The sequence below is a fragment of the Tribolium madens genome, unplaced genomic scaffold (genome assembly GCF_015345945.1).
Source record: "Tribolium madens isolate multiple individuals breed KSU strain unplaced genomic scaffold, Tmad_KSU_1.1 Scaffold_91;HRSCAF=231;Tcas5.2_LG7, whole genome shotgun sequence".
Lineage (NCBI taxonomy): Eukaryota > Metazoa > Arthropoda > Insecta > Coleoptera > Tenebrionidae > Tribolium > Tribolium madens.
In genome coordinates this window covers 14,268,691-14,292,969 of record NW_025401063.1, presented here as the reverse complement: position 1 = coordinate 14,292,969, position 24,279 = coordinate 14,268,691, and the positions used below count along the sequence as shown (strand labels likewise).

The 24,279-nt window shown below is 31.3% G+C and overlaps 2 protein-coding genes across 3 annotated transcripts in view; one reads left to right on the top strand and one right to left on the bottom strand.

Annotated features, from left to right (window-relative positions):
* Positions 1 to 605, bottom strand: part of LOC123010731 (protein Wnt-5b-like) — a 36,705-nt gene extending 36,100 nt beyond the window's left edge. Inside the window, exon 1 of one of the 2 annotated variants that reach the window (XM_044407822.1) lies at positions 533 to 605. The gene's annotated coding sequence lies outside the window, so the exon portion shown is untranslated. Of the gene's footprint in view, positions 1 to 258; positions 496 to 532 lie in introns of those variants that run through there. The other variant, XM_044407821.1, reaches the window with a different exon arrangement.
* A 13,907-nt stretch (positions 606 to 14,512) lies between these two features.
* Positions 14,513 to 20,625, top strand: LOC123010569 (F-box/LRR-repeat protein 14). The gene is made up of 2 exons (XM_044407571.1): positions 14,513 to 14,872; positions 18,967 to 20,625. The coding sequence occupies exons 1-2, from the start codon at positions 14,615 to 14,617 to the stop codon at positions 20,035 to 20,037; spliced, it is 1,329 nt and encodes a 442-aa protein (XP_044263506.1). The 5' UTR covers positions 14,513 to 14,614; the 3' UTR covers positions 20,038 to 20,625.
* Positions 20,626 to 24,279: the final 3,654 nt, after the last annotated feature.

The following is a 24,279-nucleotide window of genomic DNA, read 5'->3' as shown; positions in this document are numbered from 1 at the left end:
TCAGGGTCTGAATATTTTTAAAATTATTTTGCAGTCAATTCATTTCAATATGTTATAAATCACGTTTGGAATCAAAGCTGTTCTCATCACTCTGTGACTAAATTCTCCAATTACCAATTACGCCCTTCTCTTTGTACAATTTCAAATAGCAAAATTTGCGTTGATTGTCACTTAACCATCCCAAGCAATCTCTGCTGTAGGTAAAATAGTCAATTTCCGCTCGAGATGAAATAATCGTAAAATTTCCGAACGGCTCACCTAAATTGGCAAATTAATCCGCAAGAAACGAAAAAGGCAACTTGTCACAAAGCAGCAGTGGCAGGCAGCACCCTCATCACTCATCACTCGAGAGAAAAAGTTCGGCGCATTTCTGAAAAAGTAAAGTTGCCGAAAGCGCGAGAGACTCTTTAATGTGAAGCGCGAGGCCTAATCACCAATCTGATCAAAGAGACTGTCCGTCCATAGACCCACCGACCGAACAACCGCCGTGAACTGAATGAGAATGCAACGACGAATAAAGAGCCGTACCCACCATCCATCCAGTTTCGGATTCAGAAGAGTGCGAGTGGTTGGATGGAAGAGCTTTCCAGCTTTCATGTGCCGTCTTCCTTGCTCTCGCCGAAATAGCAGTATTTGCCGTCACCCTTCATTGACGAAATCGAGAGCCGACCATCACCCTTTCTCTAATTATATACGCCGTAAACACTCGGAGCAAATTAGCTCAGTGGTAAAACCTTCGAAGAACACAGGAAAACTTTTGGGTGCAAACAGAGAAACAACACTTTTTTATACTCTCTTTCGCTGTAATTTCTGACACTAACAATTAGCTTTTAGTACCACGTTTATAAGAAATGTGTTTAGATTAGAATATTCTGTAGGGTTTGTGATGTTTCAGTACCGAAAATCAGTTACTACCTAATTATTAAAATAGTTTTTCTACTCCCACATCTAAAACACGGATTATGGTATATGTTTCCATGACGCTAAGTGACACACCTTAACAAGCCGTAACTTTTATGCGCATTAGTCACGTTGCTAATAGCAACTGTCATATTAGTCACAGGCTGAAGTTAGCTTTCTGTAATTCTAATAATTTTTCGAGTGTGAATCTGGCTCCACGAAACGAAAATGTTGTGACGCGAGTAGCAAATTTTTCGTCGACTGTAATTTAAAGTTTGCCAGCAAGAAGAATATTACTTATTGCTTCTGTCAGTTGTCATTTCGACGGGGCTGCGGCTTGTGAAAAATGAGTGAAAATGAAAGTGAAGATGATGTTTTTATTGGAATTTGCACTGTACCCGTGATTATCGAAGCAGCAGCCTCCCAACTGCTTGTTTGCTGCCGGAAAAATCAAAAAGTCATACGAACGTGCATATAAACTTTTCTTTTCCAAGATTATCTGAGAATGTGCTGCTTGCATATTTTCAAGATCTTTCGAAAAGGATGAAACCGTCTTCCTTGTGGACAGTCTACTTAATGTTGCGGATGACGCTTAACCTAAAAAACAAAATTTGCATAAGCAAATATGCCAAATTGTGTACCTCCCTGAAGGGTAAATTTGTTGGTTATAAATCTAAAAAGTGGAAAACAGTGAATTAAAGAATTCTTATCGTCTGCTCCTGCTAAGGAATACCTATTTACAAAGGTAAACTATAATACCAAATTAAATTAAAATTAAGTACCTACAAATATTATTTTTTTTATTTTTATTGTTAATTGAAGTAATTTTTTGTGGTGATCGTAGAAAAAGTATAGTATGTAACACGTGTATAAACTTCTCTAGACATTCGTTTTATTAAACACTCGCTCCGCTGCGCTTCGCTTGTGCCTAATAATAATAAATCTCATGTCTCAAGTGGCGTTTATAACACTAGTTACATAATATACTATTATGTCAAAACATCAACACCTTACCTGGTAGAGTAGTAGGTATTTGAAAATTCTCTTTGATATCAAAACTATATACATTAACACTAGTTGTAAAAAACTTTTCTGAAAAATGTGTTTTTAGAGTATTCAATAATTCTTTCAAAGTACTCTGACGTATTATATAGATTGTAGAATAATGGTAGCAAAAAACTGGTAACAGTAACTTATCCTGTAAAAAAATCTCTTTCTTTAAAAAAATACGAGGAAAAATCCATGTTGATTTGATTTTCGTCAAAATTGGTAGGATGGAATGCATAAGCATTTACGCATGTGGTTTTAATTTGTTAGAATTACCATTAAATTATTATTTTTTGTGACCCACATATGAGGGACATTTACGACATTAATAAGTTGCTAAGAAAGTACATGTCTCATTGATTGATGTTGAATATAAACAATGTGGATATTTAAGTTATAATTAGATATTGACAATAATAATTTGTTGCTATAATTATTATTAGAAAGGAATAGGGGAAAATACCTGCTGTATTTAAAGCAATGAAATAGAAATAAAACGGTATTTATGGATATTTAAAAGAATATCAGGTTAGATGTTACCTACTGCTCGATGAAGTGTAGATAATAGATATTCATAAATAAAACTATAACAGCGAAGATATTTTCCATTTAATTACTTTCAATAAAAAAATTGTCTACTTACTGTCGGTATGATTACTAATTTTGTTTTGCTATAAACGTAACTTTGAAAGCTTTCTTTTTGTGTATAAATTTAATTTGTTTTTTATGTTAATATCAAAAATACTTCAACTTAATAGACTTTTTTGATCAAATGATTATGGTGCTTGATAGTAAACTTACATTAAATATTAGCTTCTTTTTAATTCCTAAAGTGTTTTTAAAACAAAACCTGAGAAACTTTATTACTTTATTAATTTCATACACATCCCATTTTATATTTGCTACTGATTTCATGATCGCATCGCATAATCCTAAAAGATGTACTCATTAATCGCTTAAGTTTTGAAGTTTCATTAGCCATGTTTGTAAATTAAATAAAGATTGTTGTAAGAAGTGGTAGTAAAAAAGTTGTTTTTTCCTTCATTTAAACTTACAATGACAGTAATTTATTTAAGCAGAGAATAACCATCTTATTCCACAATGTATGACCGATCGTTAACCAGTGATATGCAATATAAGTGTTAGTAAAAATTTTAATCCAAAATTATGGCCAAAATGTCAACAACGAGCAAGTTTCCAAGCACTAGAATTAAGTTTTGCACATGCTTGGTTCTAACTACGCTATAAATCCGGTAAACTCGACAATTTTTATTATATACATTCTCCAGGTGTTCATTCCAATTCAAATACAAAATTGTTGCAGTTTCTTGTTGTTTGTTTTGCTACTTGATTAAATATATTTATTTCTCAATGGAGAAACGCTGAGCAATTTAGTTGTTAGAAAATGCTAAACAATTTTCTTTTAAATAACGGTAGGAAGTCAACATCTGTACAACTCGTTACAAAGATATATTGGAAACGAATTTTTATAGTAGATGGAATGAAATTACATCTAAAAAGAGAAATACCAAAACCGGCCCATTTCACGGAGATTTATTCAAGTAAACATTGACAGACAAGATCTGATTTAGTACAAATTTAGTTTAAATTGATGTCACGCTCTATAAAAATACTAAACAAAAAATTAGTTTTTTTCTGTAGTAACCCACTAGAAATTTAGCACATTTGTCAATAGAAACCAAAACCGAAAACAAATCTGATGATCTCACACCTTAATCAAAATTCAGATACCTATTTTAATAGACCTAATTACAAAATTCTTGCATTAATGATATTTAAAAAAATCGTAGCACCTGAAAACCATCAGTGTTATTGCTTAAGCAACGAGAAAACATAGGTGATAAATAAGTTTTGTTTGTTTCTTTGTTTTAAAATAGGCTCTTTGTACTCTTTACATAATTGTGTTTTCACATAAAATTACTGTAACAATGTTATAACTACACACATTAGTGCCCGTTTATTAAATAACAGAGTTTGTGCACTAGAAGGCAATTTTATGTTTTACAAAAGACAATTTTTGTTAAAAAATACAAGAAACATTATTTACCATGTTGATTTCAACTAGTACTAGTGCTTTGCTACATTGTTAAAAATTTGCAATTTGGGGACTGAGTACCTAAAATAACAATTTTGCGTATTATTTTATTAGGTCCGGAAAAGATTCATTTTAAGAACTCAAATGAGTCCCTAAAACAACCGTTTTCGGTTGTAAAAAATATTTTTAATTTTCAAAAAAATATATTAGGTGAATTTATTAATAATAATCAATACTTTGTGAAGATTTGAAACAGAAAAAATAATTCATTAAAATTTGTTCTGATGATGCCATCTTTGTTGATGGTGACGATACATAAAAATATGATGTATACTCTTTTTTCATTTTAATGTGCATCAAGTAGGTTGTAGAAATCTAAATGCATCTTTAACTGTTCGCTGATTCACACAAAAAATGCCATTAATGTCATTCAGGACAAATTTAATCACATCAATAATGACAAAAATCTTTATGTTTGCTACCCTATGTTAATTACGTTGTTAATTTTATATTTATTTGAAAAAAATATTTTTGTGGACAAGATTAAGGTTAGGATTGTTTAAATTTTTGCATGGTTGTCAGCTTAAAATGATTCCTTTCATGGACACATTAATATGAAAACGAGTGTATGTATAAAAATACAAAAGTCAAAACTGTTTATCAAACAAAATGCACTCATACGTAAACATACAAACGTATGTTGTATTACCGCTTTTATCACCTGATAGAATCCAATAAATAACCGAATCGTAGAAGCAGAACAGTGATCATTTATAATCCCATTTTCTAAAAACATTAAACATATTATCGATATCGTATTACTTGAAGCTTTGAAAGATCTTTCTTTAAAAAATTCAACATAACTCTCAGCTTTATGAAAGTCAGCTGTAGGTAAATGCAAAACACGGCCAATAATTAGGTTTCTGTCAATCAAAGAACCGTTTGATCTGTACGCCTTTAAAAAAAATACTCTACCGTAAATAGCATTTCATTGCATAATAGATTTTTCTCAATGAAATTTCATCACTTTTCCAACTCGTATTTACAGAGATATTAAACACTAATCGTTCAAACAAACAAGACCAAATTACTAGAGAAGCTTTAAACACAAAAATAAATACAGAAGATGCCTCTAACTGCCGGATGCGACAAAATGGCGCAGTTTCATACCATAACTTATATTCGCAAGATTTCTCTTGGACATTTAACACTTTATATCTAATTGGAAAGAACAAATACTGAATGCTGGATGCACGTAGTGTCCAGGAAGAAGTGAATATAACTGTAGAACTGTAGAAGAAAACAAATAATTGCCGCATCGTATCTATGAACAGCGAATCGCCCTTAGCTGGAAAAATGGAATTTTTCTCTTAATCAATAATCAATGTAAATGAACTGGGCTTCATAAATCTCGAATCAATTCACCTATCTCAAAAGAAACAGGAACGAATGCAGGCGCTAATACCCATTTTACCATCGATTAATTATTACTCGAGATAGTTGTAACGCCAAAAGCAATAAACTTTATTGTATTCTCTGTCTGCAGAACGATTTTTACGCCCACGCAAAGAGGAAATGCTGAATTAAAATTATAGCCATTTTGTTTGTTTTACGTTTTTGCTTTTTCACAATGAATATTTTATTTCATACTACCGGATTACAAGTGTCCGACAATGTGGTAATGCGGCTACAAAAAACAAGATGGGTTTTATTTGAGGATTTGGCCGACAAAGGAGCACCTGGGTCTCTAAATAGCCCCTGTAATAACAGTGTGACGCCGGAAGGCAGTGGCGTCCCTTTCGATCTTTTTGAGATGGGTTTTTGTGCCGTCATAATTCCATTACTTTGTCAACCAACATCTTGATTATCATCACTTCCATGAAAAAAACTGGCAAAATTATAGTGTGAAAACACCATTTCAGTTGAAATGGAATAAATTCCATTAGTTCGGATAGGGATGTTGGGAGAAATTCCTAAACGTAACGAGCAAATAATATAGTTATCTTCTTTTTTATTTATAACTACAGTTGTCAAATGAATACGCTTCCTCGCAGCAGGTTAAAGATTTAACACCGAAAGAAACAATAACGTCGTAACATTAAAATGGATTTAAGATTCTATAGTGTTAAACTAAAAATTTTCTTCTTGTGTTATTTATGTATTGTTTTGAAACGTGTTTATTACACTTGATGTCAAATATAGAACATATAAAAAATGAATTAAAACGCATACCCATAGAGAAATAAAAATTATAACTACATTTACTACAGAGAATGTTTTATATGACGTTTCATATTTTTTGTTAGTAAAATAAAAGCTACAAGAAAAATTTATCACACTTTCTAAAACATACTTTCCTATCCCTATAGATATATTGTTTTTTCAAGAATCAATATTAAATTTTCAGTAAATCAAGTGAGAAATCAAATAAATTAAAAAAAACAATTAAAAACTGAAATATTACACTACATACAGTTTTTTAAGTTGTTTGTGATCATTTTTAATTTAATTTTACAAAAATGTATTCACATGACGAACATGGATCAAAGTACAATCATACGTAAAAAAATCAGCATTCTTGATTTCATATTTGATTAAATAGTTAATTTAATTGTTTACAATATGTAGTTAAGTTTACAAAAGAAATCACTTTAAAAAGAGATCAATTTCTGCGAATACCATCTTGTACGCCAATGGGCTGCACAAAACACTTCGATAGCTTTACACAAAGACCACAATGTCTGATGATGGGTTGCATTGTAAATTCGTAGAATAAGCCCTCTCATTTATTTATGTTCACCCCTTTGAACTCACCATTAATGGTCAATACTATAACTGCGCAATCATTGTATCTCGAATGAAATCAAACAGAAATAAAAGTGTTGACATGTTTTCATTTATTTTTTGCGTAGCAAACTTTAAATTAACTGAATTTTCTCATTCTATATGAAAATATTATATGATAGCTATATTTATATATTTAAAAAATCTGGTTGTGTCTACTAAGTACCAAATTTACCAACTACACCAAATAACATTTTATTTAAATACCAAAACTAAAAATGTTAAATGTTTATTTTGATTAGATATTATAAAAGTTATGTTTCTGACACCCCATTTCACTAAAATTATTTAATCAAAAAATCTAAATGTAAGAAAAATCTTCTTTATTTATTAATATCTTTTACACAGAAAATTCTGTAGAATTGGGTTCAAAAAATTTCTTTGTTATATTTTTGTTGTAAGAACATTCTCTTTTCAAATTAAATATTTATATTTGTAGGTACATATTTGAGAGATTGTTTTCAATAAATCTTACATAATTTAAAAAAAATCAAAATGTTATTCCATTCTTCGTTATAGCACAACTAATTAGAAACATAGAAATTTAGATAATCTTATCTTTAGAGAAGTTATAAAATTAAATGTTTTGGCTTTTACTATCCTCAAACAATTTTAATGTTAAATAATTCTACTTAAGAAACAAGTACTTAAATGTTTGAAAGGTTTTTATGGTAAACTTTAATGAAGTAAAAAAAGAAAATACACAGTATACCTACAATAATTATTCACGTGAAAAGCATGGAGTTTTAGCACAGATTAGTGGTTTAAGTACAATTATGAATTTCTCAACATTTTTCGTATTTGTCCTTTTAAAATAGCTAACACACAAATGCATAACAGTTTTAGGCGCTTATGCGAAAAATTCTTTATACCGGATAAGGCATCGGTTACGCTCACACAAAAAATCGCGACTTCCAATTAAATAAAATTGTCAGAATTTTTCACACTTAGCTGAGCATTGGCAAGCTACATTTCATAATTTTTTGATAATTTTTCACTTACAAACAAAGCCAAAAAGAATAAAAAGTAATTTTCAACCAAAAAGCCAAATTCTGATTTTTATACTGACCTACACAAATGCACTTCCTATACCTAATTGTTTACGAAATCACCAAAATTAAACACTCTTTTGCATTTTAACTTTAAAAATCATTTTTATTTATAACCTGATGCTACTTGTGTCGTTGAAAGATTGGGTGCGGACGTTAGTGATGTCTCATTATTTTTCCAGGACCGTAATCACTAATCATTATTTAAAATTAAAAAAAAAATTCTTTTAAATAAACATTTTTATTTTTATAACAAGTGTTCATTCGATCTCGCAATGGTAGGTATATAAATATTTTCAATTGTAGGTGAATTTTTGAGCAACTCAGAATAATAATTTCTAACTGTGAATCATATTTATTTATGATAAGACATTACGACATTTAGAATTTGCGCCAATACTTTTTTGAAAAAATTTTTTTATTCTTCTTCCGTGTAAGGAAGTTTTGACAACTGTTTGGCATTTCTCAATACGAAACGTCAGGATATTTTTAACTGATTTAAAGCAAGTTTAAGCTTTGTTAAGTCTAATTCGAAGAATAAAATGTTGTATTCAACTCGTTTGAGTGTAAATCGGACACTTTCTCCACGTCGTGGATGATAAATAAAATCCACTCGGTAAAATAATGCTTCCGATTTACACTCAAACTCGTAGAATAAATAACTATTACCTTTTTTTATTCGAATTTAACATAAATATTATAATATTTAAAAAAAAACTCCAAGAAGAAAGATGTGTTCTGATAGTACACATTGTCATATTCAAATTATCTGTTTAGGGCAAAGCAATTATTAATTAGCACCATTTTCAATGTGGACGAAATCATATATTCTAAGCAGCACTTTCAAGGTGACGCATGTTGATATAACTAAACTCATTTTTTTTAATCACTGAGCTAAAAAATAACTCACGAATGGTTTATAGCTTAAATAACCATAGTCATTGTTCAATTATTAAGAGATGTAATAAATAATATAAATTATTATTATTAGTAATTCACAAATGTAAGGTAAGATACCAGGAACACGAAAAAAATGTTTAAAAAACTTTTGACATTTATTTTTTAACATTTGACATTTTTTTATGTGGATTTAATGATACTGATGATCTTGTATATGTTTTTTTACAATTATTTAGTAAAGGCACAAAAATTTTGCTAATAAAAGCAACAAATACAAGTTACATTAAACAAAGTTACAATTTAGGATACAGCTTCCTTGTTAACTCTTTTAATAGCCTATAACAAAAAACTTGGAAAATTATTTTTTCAACAAAATTTAAACCCTCATAACTCCGAAATTTTTATAGATAAAATTTTTTTAACGTTTTTTCCATGTTCCTGGGATCTTACCTTATATGGCATTTTTCTCTGGGGCGCGAGTTTTGGCGCACCTGTTTTGCTTGTAGTAAATTATTTTTTTTAATATTTTTAATGCAAATTTTTTAACCCACTTAATAATCTGTTATTTCCTGAGAACGATTTCTTTCAACTTCTTAATTAATTTACCTTTATCCATAGTTTTTGCACCGAGAGAAAGCTGAGTAAGTATAACAAAAGACTGGTTCGTAGCAACTAATATTATACGATAATGATAACGTTCGCAATTGGCCTTTGCGATTCTGCTTTAATACATGCACCCTTAACATCCTAAAAATACGAGTAGATGACAAAAAGTTTTTCAACTAAAAAATGTCTAATAATGGACATAAATAAATAGGACAAATTGAAAAATCAAGTATTTTTTTTATAAAATTATAAATTCTTTAATATAGACCGACAAAACTTTATCCTTGGTAGTACCAAATGAGTATATGCTGAAAAAAATATTTAAAAAATTCTTTGTTTATTCGTTGACCAAATAAAATTTATTAAAGTTATTTTTGAGGTAAAGCGTACGCCACTGATGTGTTTGTAAATAGTAATTGTAATAGCAACGGTAGTCGAAACCATGGTATTGATTTGATGAAAATGTACCTACTTGATCATTGCAACAATTCATAAACGCCGTAAGTGGCACGGATTAAGGGGGATTTGCCCCTAAAAGATATAAACGTAAAAAGGGTACAGTTTGTCTTCATTTATCCATGGGAAGCTGTGATAAAATTTTGTCGGTCTATTTAAGAATCACCTTGTCTTTTAAATATTTATTTTAAGACTTTCAAAGTCAAAGTTGGAAAAATTGGTATGTACCTATAAATCAAGAAACAAAAATTACAGCTTTTTATATTTTTTAAATCGTCTACAAAATTGCACTATCGCAATCGTCCCTGTTAAAGCACTCTTGTCTTTACTCGTGCGACAATATACAGGTTGTCACATATAATAAAGACCCTGCCCGATTTTCAGACGCAACCCAAAATATATTCTCATATGCTACTATGCGTTATACTTGATGTACAGTTGCGGAATTAAAATTTGGGGCAGTATTGTCATTTTCACAATGTAAAAAAAAGTTTAATTGTCAAATGTTAGTCATGATGACAGTAAAAGGTAGTTTACAGTGAACTTTTTGAAGTGACAGAAAAATACTGCCCGAAATTTTAATTCCGTAACTGTACTGTTTGAAATTTTTCAAAGTTATAATTATAAACATAGACATCTGCGATAGCTTTGACAGTTTTTATAATTTGGGTACCTTTAACGGGACAGATTTAGCCACATCATTTTTGTGGCATTCTCCATATACCAAAGTTATGTTAGTTTTTTAATCATTTAAATACATTTCTAACTCAAGAAGATATAAAATTGGAATTGATGACATTGTCAAATTTTATGCATTACATATCAACAATCACTTTGATTTAAAATATTCAAATAATTAAGTCTTACAAACGCAACAATAGACAAGTTATCTGTGAGAATGTATTTTGAGTTGCGTCTAAAAATCGGTTAGTCTTTATTACCCTTTATAGGTAGGTACAAACTAAAAAATAAAAAAGCAAGGTGTGGAAGTATGCAAATATTTTTTTAGCTTGGCTTTCTTTTAGAGCCCATGTCATAGTCGTATAAACAAATTCTACTTCACATTGTCTAACTTTAAAAACATATTGACAATAAGTATAAAACAAAGGATTCGAGTTGACGGACGCAATTTTGAGGTTGTATATCTGTTCTTTGTTTTTCTAGACAATTGTCTCAGCATAAAAACGTACGCTATATTGAGTTTGTGTTTGTCCTGAAAACCACACATTAGGATAGTAGAAAAGGAATGTAAATTAGCCATTACAAATGATTAAATTCCACAGTTTAATTGTGATAATGACAAAAACACAACTGCATTTTCAAACAATTAAAGTGTCACGCGCCTAGTAATTTCTTAGACAAAGACTCTTAATCCATGCCAAAAGTGCAAAAAAAAATTCTGAAGTTATTCCAAATTTTTTTATCTCATCTTGAAGATGGACGAAACTATGCGGACACGTCCCACAAAAATGTCCATGTTGCTATAAAATTAATTGGAGACCGGAGTCTTATTTAATTAGACACAGGCTATCTCAAATAAATCAAAGAGATTTTCCAACAGTCTGAAGTCTGAAACAACCTATTGTCTGAATTCTTCTCGGCATTTCGCTTCGTCGGAATTTCTAAAGCACATTCCATTGTTTTCAACTTTTGTTTCATTACGGTCTTTGTCGTATTATAATTTCTTTTAAAACTTTTACTCACTGCCCCCAGATTTAGCAACAAAAAATACTACCTAATTTATCATTAGTTATCAAACTACTAATTCAAAAAATTAAAATTACATACATTTGTGGCCATCTTTGTGAAACAGATGAAATCGTAAGTGATCGATTGCAGTACTAGAGAAGAAAAGAGCACTGTGTGCTGTTTCGTTTAGCTACTCGCTACGAGGTGGCATTACATGCACCGCTTAAAAAGCAAATTATATTATATCTTTGTTGCATTTTTTATTACTCCATTAAAATTACCTATAATTACCGGAACGTCGTACCTGATTGAGTGAAAAATACTAATACTCTGCTTAATTGCTTATTGCTACTTAAATGTAATTGTTTCTAGGCCAACTACGAGAAAATGTAACACATTTATGAAGACATTGTTGACAAGGTTCCACTTGATTCAGTTTTCAGATTTCAAAACTCATACTGGAATATACTTTTCTTTTCCAAAAACTAATTCAGTTGTTAATTTTCTGGCCGCAACAGTAATAACAAAAGAAAATCCAGTACCTGAGAAATTCAAGGATGCGAACTATGGAAGATCAGTCCAGGTAAAAATTATTGTGACCTGACCTGGTCCATGGTTTTGCGGACCTTTTATCAGGTGCGTACAAATCCATATCGCAGGTAAGGCGGCTAGGGTAGAATTCAAAGCAAATAAATTTTATGACCTGTATACCTGGTATAGGTTCTTGGGAGAGACGACGATTTTTACAAGGCATGATGGATTGCAGTTGCAACGCGACAGAAGTAATAATTTATTATTCATTTTATATAAAATTAGAACTGCCTTCAAGGTTTTTTACCATACCAAGTCGATATACAGAAAGCAAAGTAAATTAAACTAATTCGAATTAAGTTTAGTTGGCATTGTTAGCCATGAAATTAATCTCACATTAAAATTTGATAGAAGGAACGTGGTTTACATGTTAAAGTAATGTAAGAATTACTCGTCTACAATAAAATTATGTATAAGTAAAATATTTCGTAGTATGTATAACAAAACTAGATTCCAACTATGTATTTAGAAAGCAAAATGCTTAAGAATTAGTAGCAGCAAACAAATTAATTCGACGTAGAAGCAATTTTTGGCCACTTTTAACGTCAAAGTTATCCATGAAAGTTCGATTGTGAACGAACCGTATTAAAAATTGTGGTCCGTTCACAACACACTCAAATCACTGCCAACTATGACGCGAAATTTAATAAACACTCGTTACATCTAATCAATGTATGAATAATTATAATTGATATTTACTTTATGAACAATCTTTACAGCGGATAAAACATAAAATGGAACTGCCTAATTTATCGCAGAAGTATTATATTATCTTTGTACAACAAAACTTTTAAATTTACAAAAATTTTTGTGGAAAATAAGATCTTGTTAATGTTGTTAGTTCTCCATTACACACCATTTGTCATAGAGACGAAAAACGAATGAAAGGACCACAATAATCTCTCTGAATAAATGGTAGTACATATACTCTACCTATCTGCAACTTAAAAACAGTTATTATTATTAGTTACACAAAGGCTCCTTCGGCTTTGAAAAATTATAAAAATTCTTCTTTTTCAAGGTCTACCAATACTCGTATAGCAATTTCTGGAAACTTAATCTTTCCCATTTAGATGTTGCAAACAAACTAATTATTGGCACAAAAACAGGAAATGGCAAAAGAGCTTTGCAACATTTAGATTTTGTAATGTATTAAGAAAAAAAATCACAACAACAAAAACTTACTGCAAATGTAAAATTTTACTGCCTGTACAATGTAGTACATATAGGCTGCGCCAGAACTCGCGCCCCCGAAGAAAATGCTTTGCAAGATAAGATACCAGGAACATGGAAAAAATGTTAAAAAAATCTATGTATAAAATATTCGAAGTTATAAGAATTTAAATTTTGCACTTTGAGCCGTAACTCTGTTTAATGTTATTTGTGGCTTTTATGGGCAAAATTTTTGTACCTTTACTAAATAATTATAAAAAAACATATACAAGATTATCAGTATCATTAAATATACATAAAAAAATGTCAAGTGTCAAAAAATAAATGTCAAAATTTTTTAAAATGTTTTAAACATTTCTTCCATGTTGCTGGTATCGTATCTTACATGGCATTTTTCTCTGGGGCGCGAGTTCTGGCACACCCTGTATATTCAAATTAAAAGTGCATAACATGTAAATTTCAAATCTTTAATACTGTATTAGCTTTAATTATAAAATAGTATTAATTAATGTAACTAATGGCATAAAAAAGTCAAAAACGTACAGCTCTCTTTTTTTTAATTTTTACTAAGTTCGATGCTCATGTGGCCATAAATTTCCGTGAAAAAAGGGCTAAAAGTTGCTGAAAATTTGTATGTGTAAGCCCAGCTTTATTTAAATGAATATTTTTAAAACAAAAAGTATTTTCAGTTTCCAGAAAGCGCCGAAGGAAAAACTGAATTTTATTCAGTCCTATCCTCTTGAAATTTCAAGGGAATATCTCTTTCGCTGTCCATGTATCTTCATCTCTATTTCACTAATACAAATCAATATTTACATTTCAACATTGCCGTTTTATTTGTTTTGTAAAAAGTTTGTATTTGAAAAACAAACTAAAAACAATACTTTCGTAGCAATGTTTACAAAAGGCAGTTCCCTGTCCCCCAACGCGAAAAAAACTTTGCTCTGTTTCCCGAAATGATTTCAATTTCAAATTCAATTAAAAGATTTGGTGTCTTTTTCGGCAAGTTGGCATGTGTTCTAACGTGGTTCTAACCTAAATTCTTCGAAAAATGCAAAACCGCCCCCTCGGTGGAAGGGGCAAGTATCCTCGTGAAAGTTAAAAATGCCGCCGTGAGCGACCGAATCGATACGACGTTCGATGGTCACGTGGTGCGCACTCGGGCCAATGGCAGCACTCGGAACTTAACTTGCTAGTCCGCCACACTCTCGTCGTCAGTTTGAAATGAGTCGTTGTCGAGGTGAGATCGCGCTCGTGCTGCTTCTCGTGGTACGCACGTAATGTGCAAATAGTGGTTTCGACTATGATGGAGGACCCGACGCAAGTGATGTTCACGGAGCTGCCCGTCCCGTTGCTGTCCACCGCGGCTATCATCCGCCATCACACGCGCTACCAGCCCTACCAGCGGCTGCACCAGCCCCAGCACTTCCACACGCCCGTCCAGGAGCTCCACGCGCTGCAACCCGACCTCGGCACCACGCACATCTCGTGCCTCTATCCCGAGATCCTGGCCATCATCTTCAGCTACCTGGAGGTGCGCGACAAGGGCCGCGTAGCGCAGGTGGGTCCACTTCTTCCATAAACTTTCAAAACTGTTATAAAATTCAAATTGTTGAAAATTCAGATGCCCCACCTTTTCTCGAAACGCCAAGGAAACGGTCAACTGACAATGGATGAGTTCAAATGAAAATTAATTAAATTGCTATCTTATAAATCTAACGATTGTTTTTATTGAAACAGTTACAAGATTTGAAGCAAAATGCGTTTTGTTCATTCATTGTTGATTTTTGTATGGAATATTTCAGTCTTTAATTGAAACCCCTAGGAACTGGGTACTAAGTTGGGTGACTCTGTATTTACTATCTATAAGTTTTAAAAACTATTTTTGTATTCGGTATAATAGTCCGTTTTTCAATCTAAAATTATATATCTATCAGCATTTTTCGTCTATTTAACACGTGAATAGAATTTAAAAAAATCATACTCTTGATTTTTTATGAAATTGTTCTCTGTTATAAAAACTTTAAATTTTATTTTTTTTTTATAGCGACCATGTGTTATACAAAATGACATTTCTAGTTTCATTAACTCATCTACCCACAGGATAAAACACCAGAGAAATTTCGAAATCTGATTTAATTTATTACTATTATTATTAGTTCTTTTCGCAAATTAATTGGGTTAAATCGACGTCATCAAAGGTCTTCCAGTTTGGTAAACGTCATTTTGCGTGTCATAGTTTTTATATTTTTGTTTAATGATTAAGAAGATTCATATTACTGCGACTTATGCATCTGATTACACTGTCTAGACAAGTATGGAATTTGAGACTGAGGTTTCATTTTAGAAAATATTGAAGAAGAATATGGAAAGGTTCTTCGACACAAACCGTTATTTATGTTAAAAAGCAAAATCATCTTGCTGTTAAAACTTCTGACCACATGTTTGTTAGAGCCAAGTAGTGTTCGAACCTTCTCGAATTCTACCTACCTACCAGCTGTAATAATTTTCAAAAAAAAAAACGTAGACATTTGGTATTTAACTGCATTTTTCAAATACTTGATATGATAATATAAATGCGAATATTAAGAATAATTCATGATGATATCTTGGTATACCTAGTACATATCTTCCTTTACTTCATTCATTGTAATTTATTGTAGGTAATATTATTTTTATAAATAGGTAGGATTTGTATTATTATTTTTTGAAACAAGCACAATTCTTTTTTGGAATTGTTAGCCTAACTTTCAACATTTCTTCTATCCATTTATTGCCATTCATATTTGCTTTTTGGCCCTAGACTAGGTTAATAAAAAGGTTTTCACGTTCAGGTTTTTTCTGGGAGTATTTTCCGGAATACTTTATACCTACACTAAAAACGTTTCGCATTGAAGGTATATGAAGTTATTATTAAAAATCCTGAAATATACTTACTATACAAAGTAACATGACTATTTGGGTTACCAATTTTTCCGGTTGTTATTAATTTGATACTGACTGCATCATTTGGCACTTCAAATTGCCTTCAAATTATTTGGAGTTACAAGCAAGCATCTTTTTACATAAAAAATACGACCAAAATCATGTCCAGTTGCAGTATTGCAAACAACTGAATAAAATTTAATTTAATAATTTTAATGTTGTTGCATTATTGAATACCTTGTACAATAACAAAGATAAAATTAAGAAATTCTAGAATCTTATGGTTCTTTTTTTGACTACGTAGGTTCAAAAATACGAAGTACACAATAGCAGCTGATTTAAAAAAAAATACCACTTCGATGTTAACAAGAAATATCTTATTTTATAAAAATGTAGTTTTATAGCTATTAAAAATACAAAAACTACTTATTTCTACAAGAATTTGTATTGAACCTTACTTGTTACATGTCGCCTCTTTTGTTTTTCAACGCAGCATACTCATATTTCACAATTTCTGAGTTATGAATCTAGTAACCAAGTGTTAGTTACTAAAAGAATGATTATTTATTGGAAAATCAGTACCTATGTAATTGTTTGTAATAATTGATTGTAATTTAAATCTTTGGAAAAAATGTGAAATTTTCGATTCATCTATTTTTTCCTTTCCTATAAACATTATTTTATTTAGAACTTTACAGTATGCACCTAGTAATAATAATTTCGATATTTTGTCAATTGTACCAAGAAAAGTTTGCGTCAGGTGTCTGCTCCCATCAGTTGAGATGAGTATAAGGAGGGTTCGGCGTATTCACAAAACATACTGTATAATTGCCACATGTGTGTCCATAGACACATATGGAACATCTGCAGAAAAATTGTTACCTTCTGTAATTGTACCGATTTTAGTTGATAGGTTTTTTGTTGGAGATTCCAAACTATGACATTTAATTTTAGTTGGTATTCGTATTTTTGAAGCAGTATGAATGCAAATCAAAACAACCAAAAATTTATAATACTAATTTTAGGTGTTGTTGGTTGACAATGAGGTAAATTGTCAAAAAACTCAACTTTGTAAGTGATTCAAATATACAAGGTGATTCTTTTAGGGCCTATATTAGAAACTTTTTAACTTCTAATGCAGATAGAAATTTGAAATTTTGTACACAACCCAAATCAACCAGTCTGAGTTCAACTAAATTATTTTCAAAATGGCTGAACTTCCGGAACTACGAGAAATTGGCGCCAACTTTGAAATTTTAAATGGTAACCAATTATTTTTATTACATTTTTGAATTCTCCTCTCCAAACTGAGTAAAATGTATCTAGTTGTTAATACTTATCTATCATAGTTTTTGACGTATGTCAATTTTTTGCTCAAAATTTTCATTTGCAGAGGTTTATTAAAAACATCACAGCTCTTGAACCGTTTGCAATAAGTAAATAATTTTTCTTGCATTTGATAACCAAAGGTTCGAAGAGTTTCCTAAAATTTTCAAAATTGTCAACTATCAAATTGCAAAGCTTATATGATTTTTTGAAAATGATATGTAATAAACAGCTATAACTCAGTTTTTTCAAATAAAATGACCCCATTTTCTCAACGGCAATCGAAAGTACATCGATTTGTAGAAGGACTTTTATCAACATGTCCTATATCCATCTCTTACAGTTTCCGAAATAATCACGAAAAACGTGGTTTTGTTTTTTTTATTTTTACAGTAAATCACGTAGCCTTTGGAAAATGATCAAAACGAATTAAAGATTTATTAGTCTACACAACACCCATCCGGAATTACAAAGAATTGAGGCGGCATTTAATAATCTTCAACCAAATGAACTAATGGAAGCCACTCAAATCAGTTCACCATCGAGTTTTGGACTGTTTGAAAATGGTAAACATATCGAACATCTGTATTAATTATAAGTATATCTTATTGTATTTTTCCAAAGCCTACGTGATTAACTATAAAAATAAAAACATTAACATGTTTTTTGTGATTATTTCAAAAACTATAAGAGATAGGTATAGGACATGTTGATAAAAGTCCTTCTACAAATTGATGTAGTTTTGATTGCCGTTGAGAAAATAGAGTCATTTCATTTGAAAAAACTGAGTTAAAGCTGTTTGTTAATGATCATTTTCAAAAAAACATACTAGCCTTGCAATTTGACAGTCAACAATTTTGAAAATTCTAGAAAACTTTTCGAACCTTTGGTTTTCGAATGCAACAAAAAATATTCACTTATCGCAAAGGGTTCAAGAGCTGTGATGTTTTGAATGAACCCCTGCAAGTGAAAATTTTAACCAAAAAATTGACATATGTCAAAAACTATGATAGTTAAGTACTAACAACTAGGTACATTTTACTTAGTTTAAAGAGGAGAATTCAAAAATGCAATAACAATAAGTGGGTACCATTTAAAATTTCAAAGTTGGCGCCAATTTCTCGTAGTTCCGGAAGTTCAGCCATTTTGAAAATAATTTAGTTGAACTCAGACTGGTTGATTTGGGTTGTGTACAAAATTTCAAATTCCTATCTGCATTAGAAGTTAAAAAGTTTCTAATGTAGGCCCTAAAAGAATCACCTTGTATACGATGTATGCTTCAATGTTAGTTTCAAATTGCATATTAGTCACAGAAATTATACTTACTTTTACATAAAAATTTAATTATTTTCAATCATTTTATATCAATTTTGAATGCATTCCAATTTTTTTTTCTTTTTTCAGGTGTGCACCGCGTGGCGCGACGCCGCCTACAACAAATCCGTGTGGCGCGGCGTCGAGGCGAAACTCCACCTCCGTCGCGCCAACCCTTCTTTGTTTGCATCGCTGGTGAAACGCGGCATCAAGCGTGTCCAGGTCCTCTCGCTGCGCAAATCTCTTCGGGATGTTATCCAGGGCATCCCCAACCTCGAGTCGCTCAACCTCAGCGGGTGTTACAACGTGGGCGACGTAGGTATTTCGCACGCATTCGTCGCCGACGCGCCCACCCTCACTGAGCTTGACCTCTCGCTATGCAAGCAAGTCACCGACACCTCCCTCACGCGCATCGCCCAGCACCTGAAGAACCTCGAAGTCCTCGAACTCGGGGGCTGCTCCAACGTCACCAACTCCGGCCTGATGCTCATCGCTTGGGGCCTCAAGAAGCTCAAAAGACTGAATCTGCGCTCGTGCTGGCACGTCGGTGACCAGGGCATCCAGCATCTGGCCTCTGGCAACCCCTCGCTCGAACACCTAGGGCTCCAAGACTGTCAAAAACTCTCCGACGAGGCTCTCAAGCACGCCACCGGCTTGACGTCCCTCATATCCATCAATCTCAGTTTCTGTGTTAGTATAACGGACAGCGGTTTGAAACACTTGGCGAAAATGACGAATTTACGCGAGTTAAATTTGCGCTCGTGTGATAACATCTCCGATACGGGAATGGCGTTCCTCGCCGAAGGCGGTTCGAGGATTTCCTCGTTAGACGTCTCGTTTTGTGATAAAATTGGCGACCAAGCGCTTGTGCACATTTCGCAAGGACTGTTCAATTTGAAAAATTTGTTGCTGAGTGCGTGTCAAATCTCGGATGAAGGTCTCGCCAAAATCGCGAATTCGCTCCACGACCTGGAGACGCTCAATATTGGACAGTGTAGTCGAGTGACGGATAAAGGGTTGACGACGATCGCCGAATCGCTCCTAAGACTCAAGTGCATCGATTTGTACGGCTGCACCAGGATAACGACGGTAGGACTCGAACGAATTATGAAATTGCCGCAGTTGAGTGTCCTCAATTTGGGGCTGTGGCACGTTAGGTGAAACGTATTTGTTGAAATTTGCGCCCTCCGAAGGAAACGAGCTCGAGATGACCAAAACGCATTCATTCCCAAATCTCGACTGAATTCCAGACGACGGCGATTTAATGCTGTGATAGAATTTAAACGAATGACGTAAAGTTCGACTAAAGTGAAATTAAACGTAAGCATCGTAACCAATGAGAACTGATTTTCAATAAGATTTGACACTGCTACAGGCCTTGGAATTTTTTTTCGAAACCTTCACTAGCACGTAGCACCACAAATTTTGCAATATTATACATCGAATTGTGATTTGTTTCTTTCGAAAAATGTGATAGCGGTTAAACAATCATTTTCGAAAACGTTAAGTTTGAATTTCAACACTTTGTTAGCCGGTTATACGTATTTTGTTCCGTTTTTGCTTTCTCATATGTTAGTTGTTCAGTTTTTTTGTGGTGCAGAACTTTGTTTATAAACAATTTTTCAAACTGTAAAAATGTACAGTGATCATTATAGTATTTGTAAATAAACGTAAAGTTATCAATATTTGTTACTATTACGTTATGTTTTTATAAATTAAACAAATTTAAACTTAATAAAGTTTTTATCAACAAAATTATCGTCTTCATTATTTTCACCCCAATTACAGTCGTTATTCTAGCTATCATAAAATTTATTATTTATGGCGAAATTAATTTTAATGGAAATATTGAAAAAACATATTAACAATTTAACACAGAATCGATAAACACGATAATTTTTTTAACGAAAATTTCACGAATGCATGTCGATTCAGTAATTCAGGTAATTTGAGACGTCGTTCACGCACTTTTCTAACGCAGGAAGTGACTGAATTATTTATAAATTCACCTTCATTGTGCGGGTCACCGGCCATACAATGTAAGTACCGACATGAAGTACATAAAAGAGTAAAACTCACGTAAATAATAAAAACAAGAATACATATTTTACAAGATTTCATTGTAAAACATTTTTAACCGAAAACAAAACTGCCGTAAACTTGATAGCTCAAACGATTGCATTTAGAACATAAAGAAATATGTCCATCATTCACATATATGTACGTGTAACCTGTATTTTAAATAAAGCCAGACACATACATATATTATTTCAAACTTACATGGTAATTTCATTATTAAAACACATTTACGGTAAATTATGTTAGCAAGGATTAACATAATGCTTTCTATTGCAGTTCTTAAAATAACTATAATCTGATAGCACTTTATAGATATAACTATGGCAGAATTAAATTTGTCACTTAAATCGAATTTAAACGACACAGATATAAATTACAACATTGAAATTTTCTAAAATTAAATTGTTTTAGTAATCGATACATTGCAAAATTCATGACACAAACAATGTAAAAATATGCATATGGTGACTATTTTCAAATTTGGTCGGTTTATTGTTCTATTCATCAGGCAATTGTAAACAAGTACAGGTTAAAAAACTTTTGAGGTCATTTTATTTTGAAGCAGCTAAATACTTCAAAATTAATATGTAATTGGAAAAAAGTCTGTGTTACACCTAATAATGTACAGGACGTTAAATAAATTTTTATTTAACTTATTGCCCACTTAGAGGGCAAGAAATATTCAGCAAAATTTTGTAAAATATGTATTACATATTATTATACTAAAATACAATCAGAAATGCTTCACAAAACCGTGTATTTTTGTAAAGATTTTAAACTGCAACATTTTACAACTTGAAAAATTTAAAATTATTACTCAAAAGGCTTTTTTATATATTTACGTTTCAGATAATTCTTTTTAATAATTGTTTAAAATATTATCATTTAAACTAAACACAGTTCCAGCGATAAATTTCAAATTTACCTTTTTTCTGTTCCAATTCACAATTTTGAAGAAACCTCGACCCAAAAAAATTAAATAAAAGCCACAATTCACAAAGATGATTTTTCACTTTAAAAATGACCGACTTTTCGTAACGTGTAGGTGACTTTGTCGATTATTTTATGAGTAATTTCTGCTTCAAAATGTTAATATGAAATATAAACAAAAACTTGAATGGGATTTACAAATAATTGAAAACAAGAATATTTTTCGTCTACACAATACGAGTACAGTGTAGATATCAGAAATATGTAGTTGAATAAAACAACACAGTCCTCCAATTGTTGCATAAAAAGTAGTGGAAGGTTTTATCAAATTTACCCGTCACTGAACTGAATTTTTCTATTATTTTAGATGTTTTCAGCACCTTTTTAGCCGATTCGGATAGAATAGAAAAATAGGGTTTTCGAATAAAAAAACGTGACTGCAAATAGTTTTTTTTTAATTATTGTGGACCACATGTAGATAAAGTTTTTTAAATTATGAATTCTATATTCCAAATCTCATAAAATCGCTCTCAATGTATCCAAATTGTACAAAATTGAAAACTTTTCATTGGAGTAATACATATAGATTTCAATAACTGGTAGCTTTTCATTTAATTCTTGTTATTTAATTTCCTTTTCATTGCCATAAATGAGTATAATTTTCCAAGAAAATGAAAATTTATTCCGTCGTAACTGAATAAAATTCATAGAATATTCCAACACCCATATCTTCATCAGTCGTCTGTCGCAAGACACAAAATGAATACTTTTTCGTAAGAACATTTCATTAAAATAAATACATACAATTCGCTCTTAATTGTAATGAGTCACTTTCAAATGCAAAACAATAAAAACGTATTATGACGTAAATTCATTGTGAATAATTTCTGTGTTGGCAATTGCGTGTGCGCATACACACACAAAATAAGAGTTATCTCACGTAATTAGGTACACATTATTTAAAAATCTACTTCGCAATGTTAGGAATCGAAACAGTTTTGTAACACTACCTTGTACTAAAAATCAGATCTATAACTTATTACGTGAAAATTATTTTATCCATATGACGGAAGAAATTTGGTTCATACGAAATAATTGCGTTTAATTAAAATTAATTGGGTTTGATGCATTGCGTACTTAACGGTATTCCTTACTGTATGAATTTGATGAAAAAATAATTAAATTCAATACAGACCAGTATTCGCTTTATTATATTCCTAATCCATACAAGTTCCTCTAGAATTGGAATATTTATTTCAGTTTGAAATGAATGATAAGGAAACGTTTTGCTAGAATTTTGACTTAAGTTAAGCTATTATTGGGCCGTATATGGTTGAAATGGATAAAGTTACGGTATAAGCAACCGAAATTTGTGTGTAAATGTAAAAATTATTTAAATTAAATTGTTTTTCTAATTTAGTTTTTTCAACCAAAACAATAAATACATCAGGAGCCAGCAATCAATAAGGTTTCTTAACTGTTCTGTTCTTTGTAAAATAAAAAATACCGAATTTTCTGGTCTTTGTGACATGTAATTACTCACTGTTGCAATTATTGACGTCATTCATACAAACACATAATGACATCATAACCGCACATGTTTGTGGTATGATGACTTTGTCACTCAAACCAAATTTGGTTTATCCTTTGTTGTAGAACGCACGGGACTAGCAATCATTTTGCTAGGAAAAAAAATTGATGAGATGAATATAAATCTACAAAAAAATTAAATTCAGTAATAGCATGAAATATAAAAAAAAACATAGGTAGTAAGCTAAAAGGAATAATTAAAAAACTAAATATTTCTTTTGTTTTTCTAATTTTTATATACACTTAATATATTTTTCAAATAATTAATAGAGAGTAAACCATTGCTCAAGACAATTTTAGGAAGTTATTAAAATGTTTTATAGATTTTTCAGTTTTTGATGAGAAGTTTAGCTAAAAAAATATAGTTACATTCCAAACATATTTCTGTTTATAAAACAATTTAAAGTAGCTTAAAATATGAAAATGAGCTAACAAAAGATGTTGTCGTCTGGAGTGAACATACAAAACCTGTTTTGGACATTATTTTTAATATTTAAACAATTACATGAGTCATTATTTAATTCCCTTTTAAACAGTAACATTGTCTGATAATTTTTACATTAAAAAATCATAAAAATACTAACCATTATATTCAAACACATTACTTCCTAATTACTAAAAAGATAAAACTTTTTTAATTCATAATAATAATTAATATATCGGTTTGGTAAATTTACCATTTTTGGTATAATTCTCTACGCTATCGACTTTCTACCATTACTCTCTGACTCATCTATGGTGAAGAACCGTATCGCAGATTAAATGAAGCAAATCTTGTGTCATAATCATAACATTTCCTGGGAT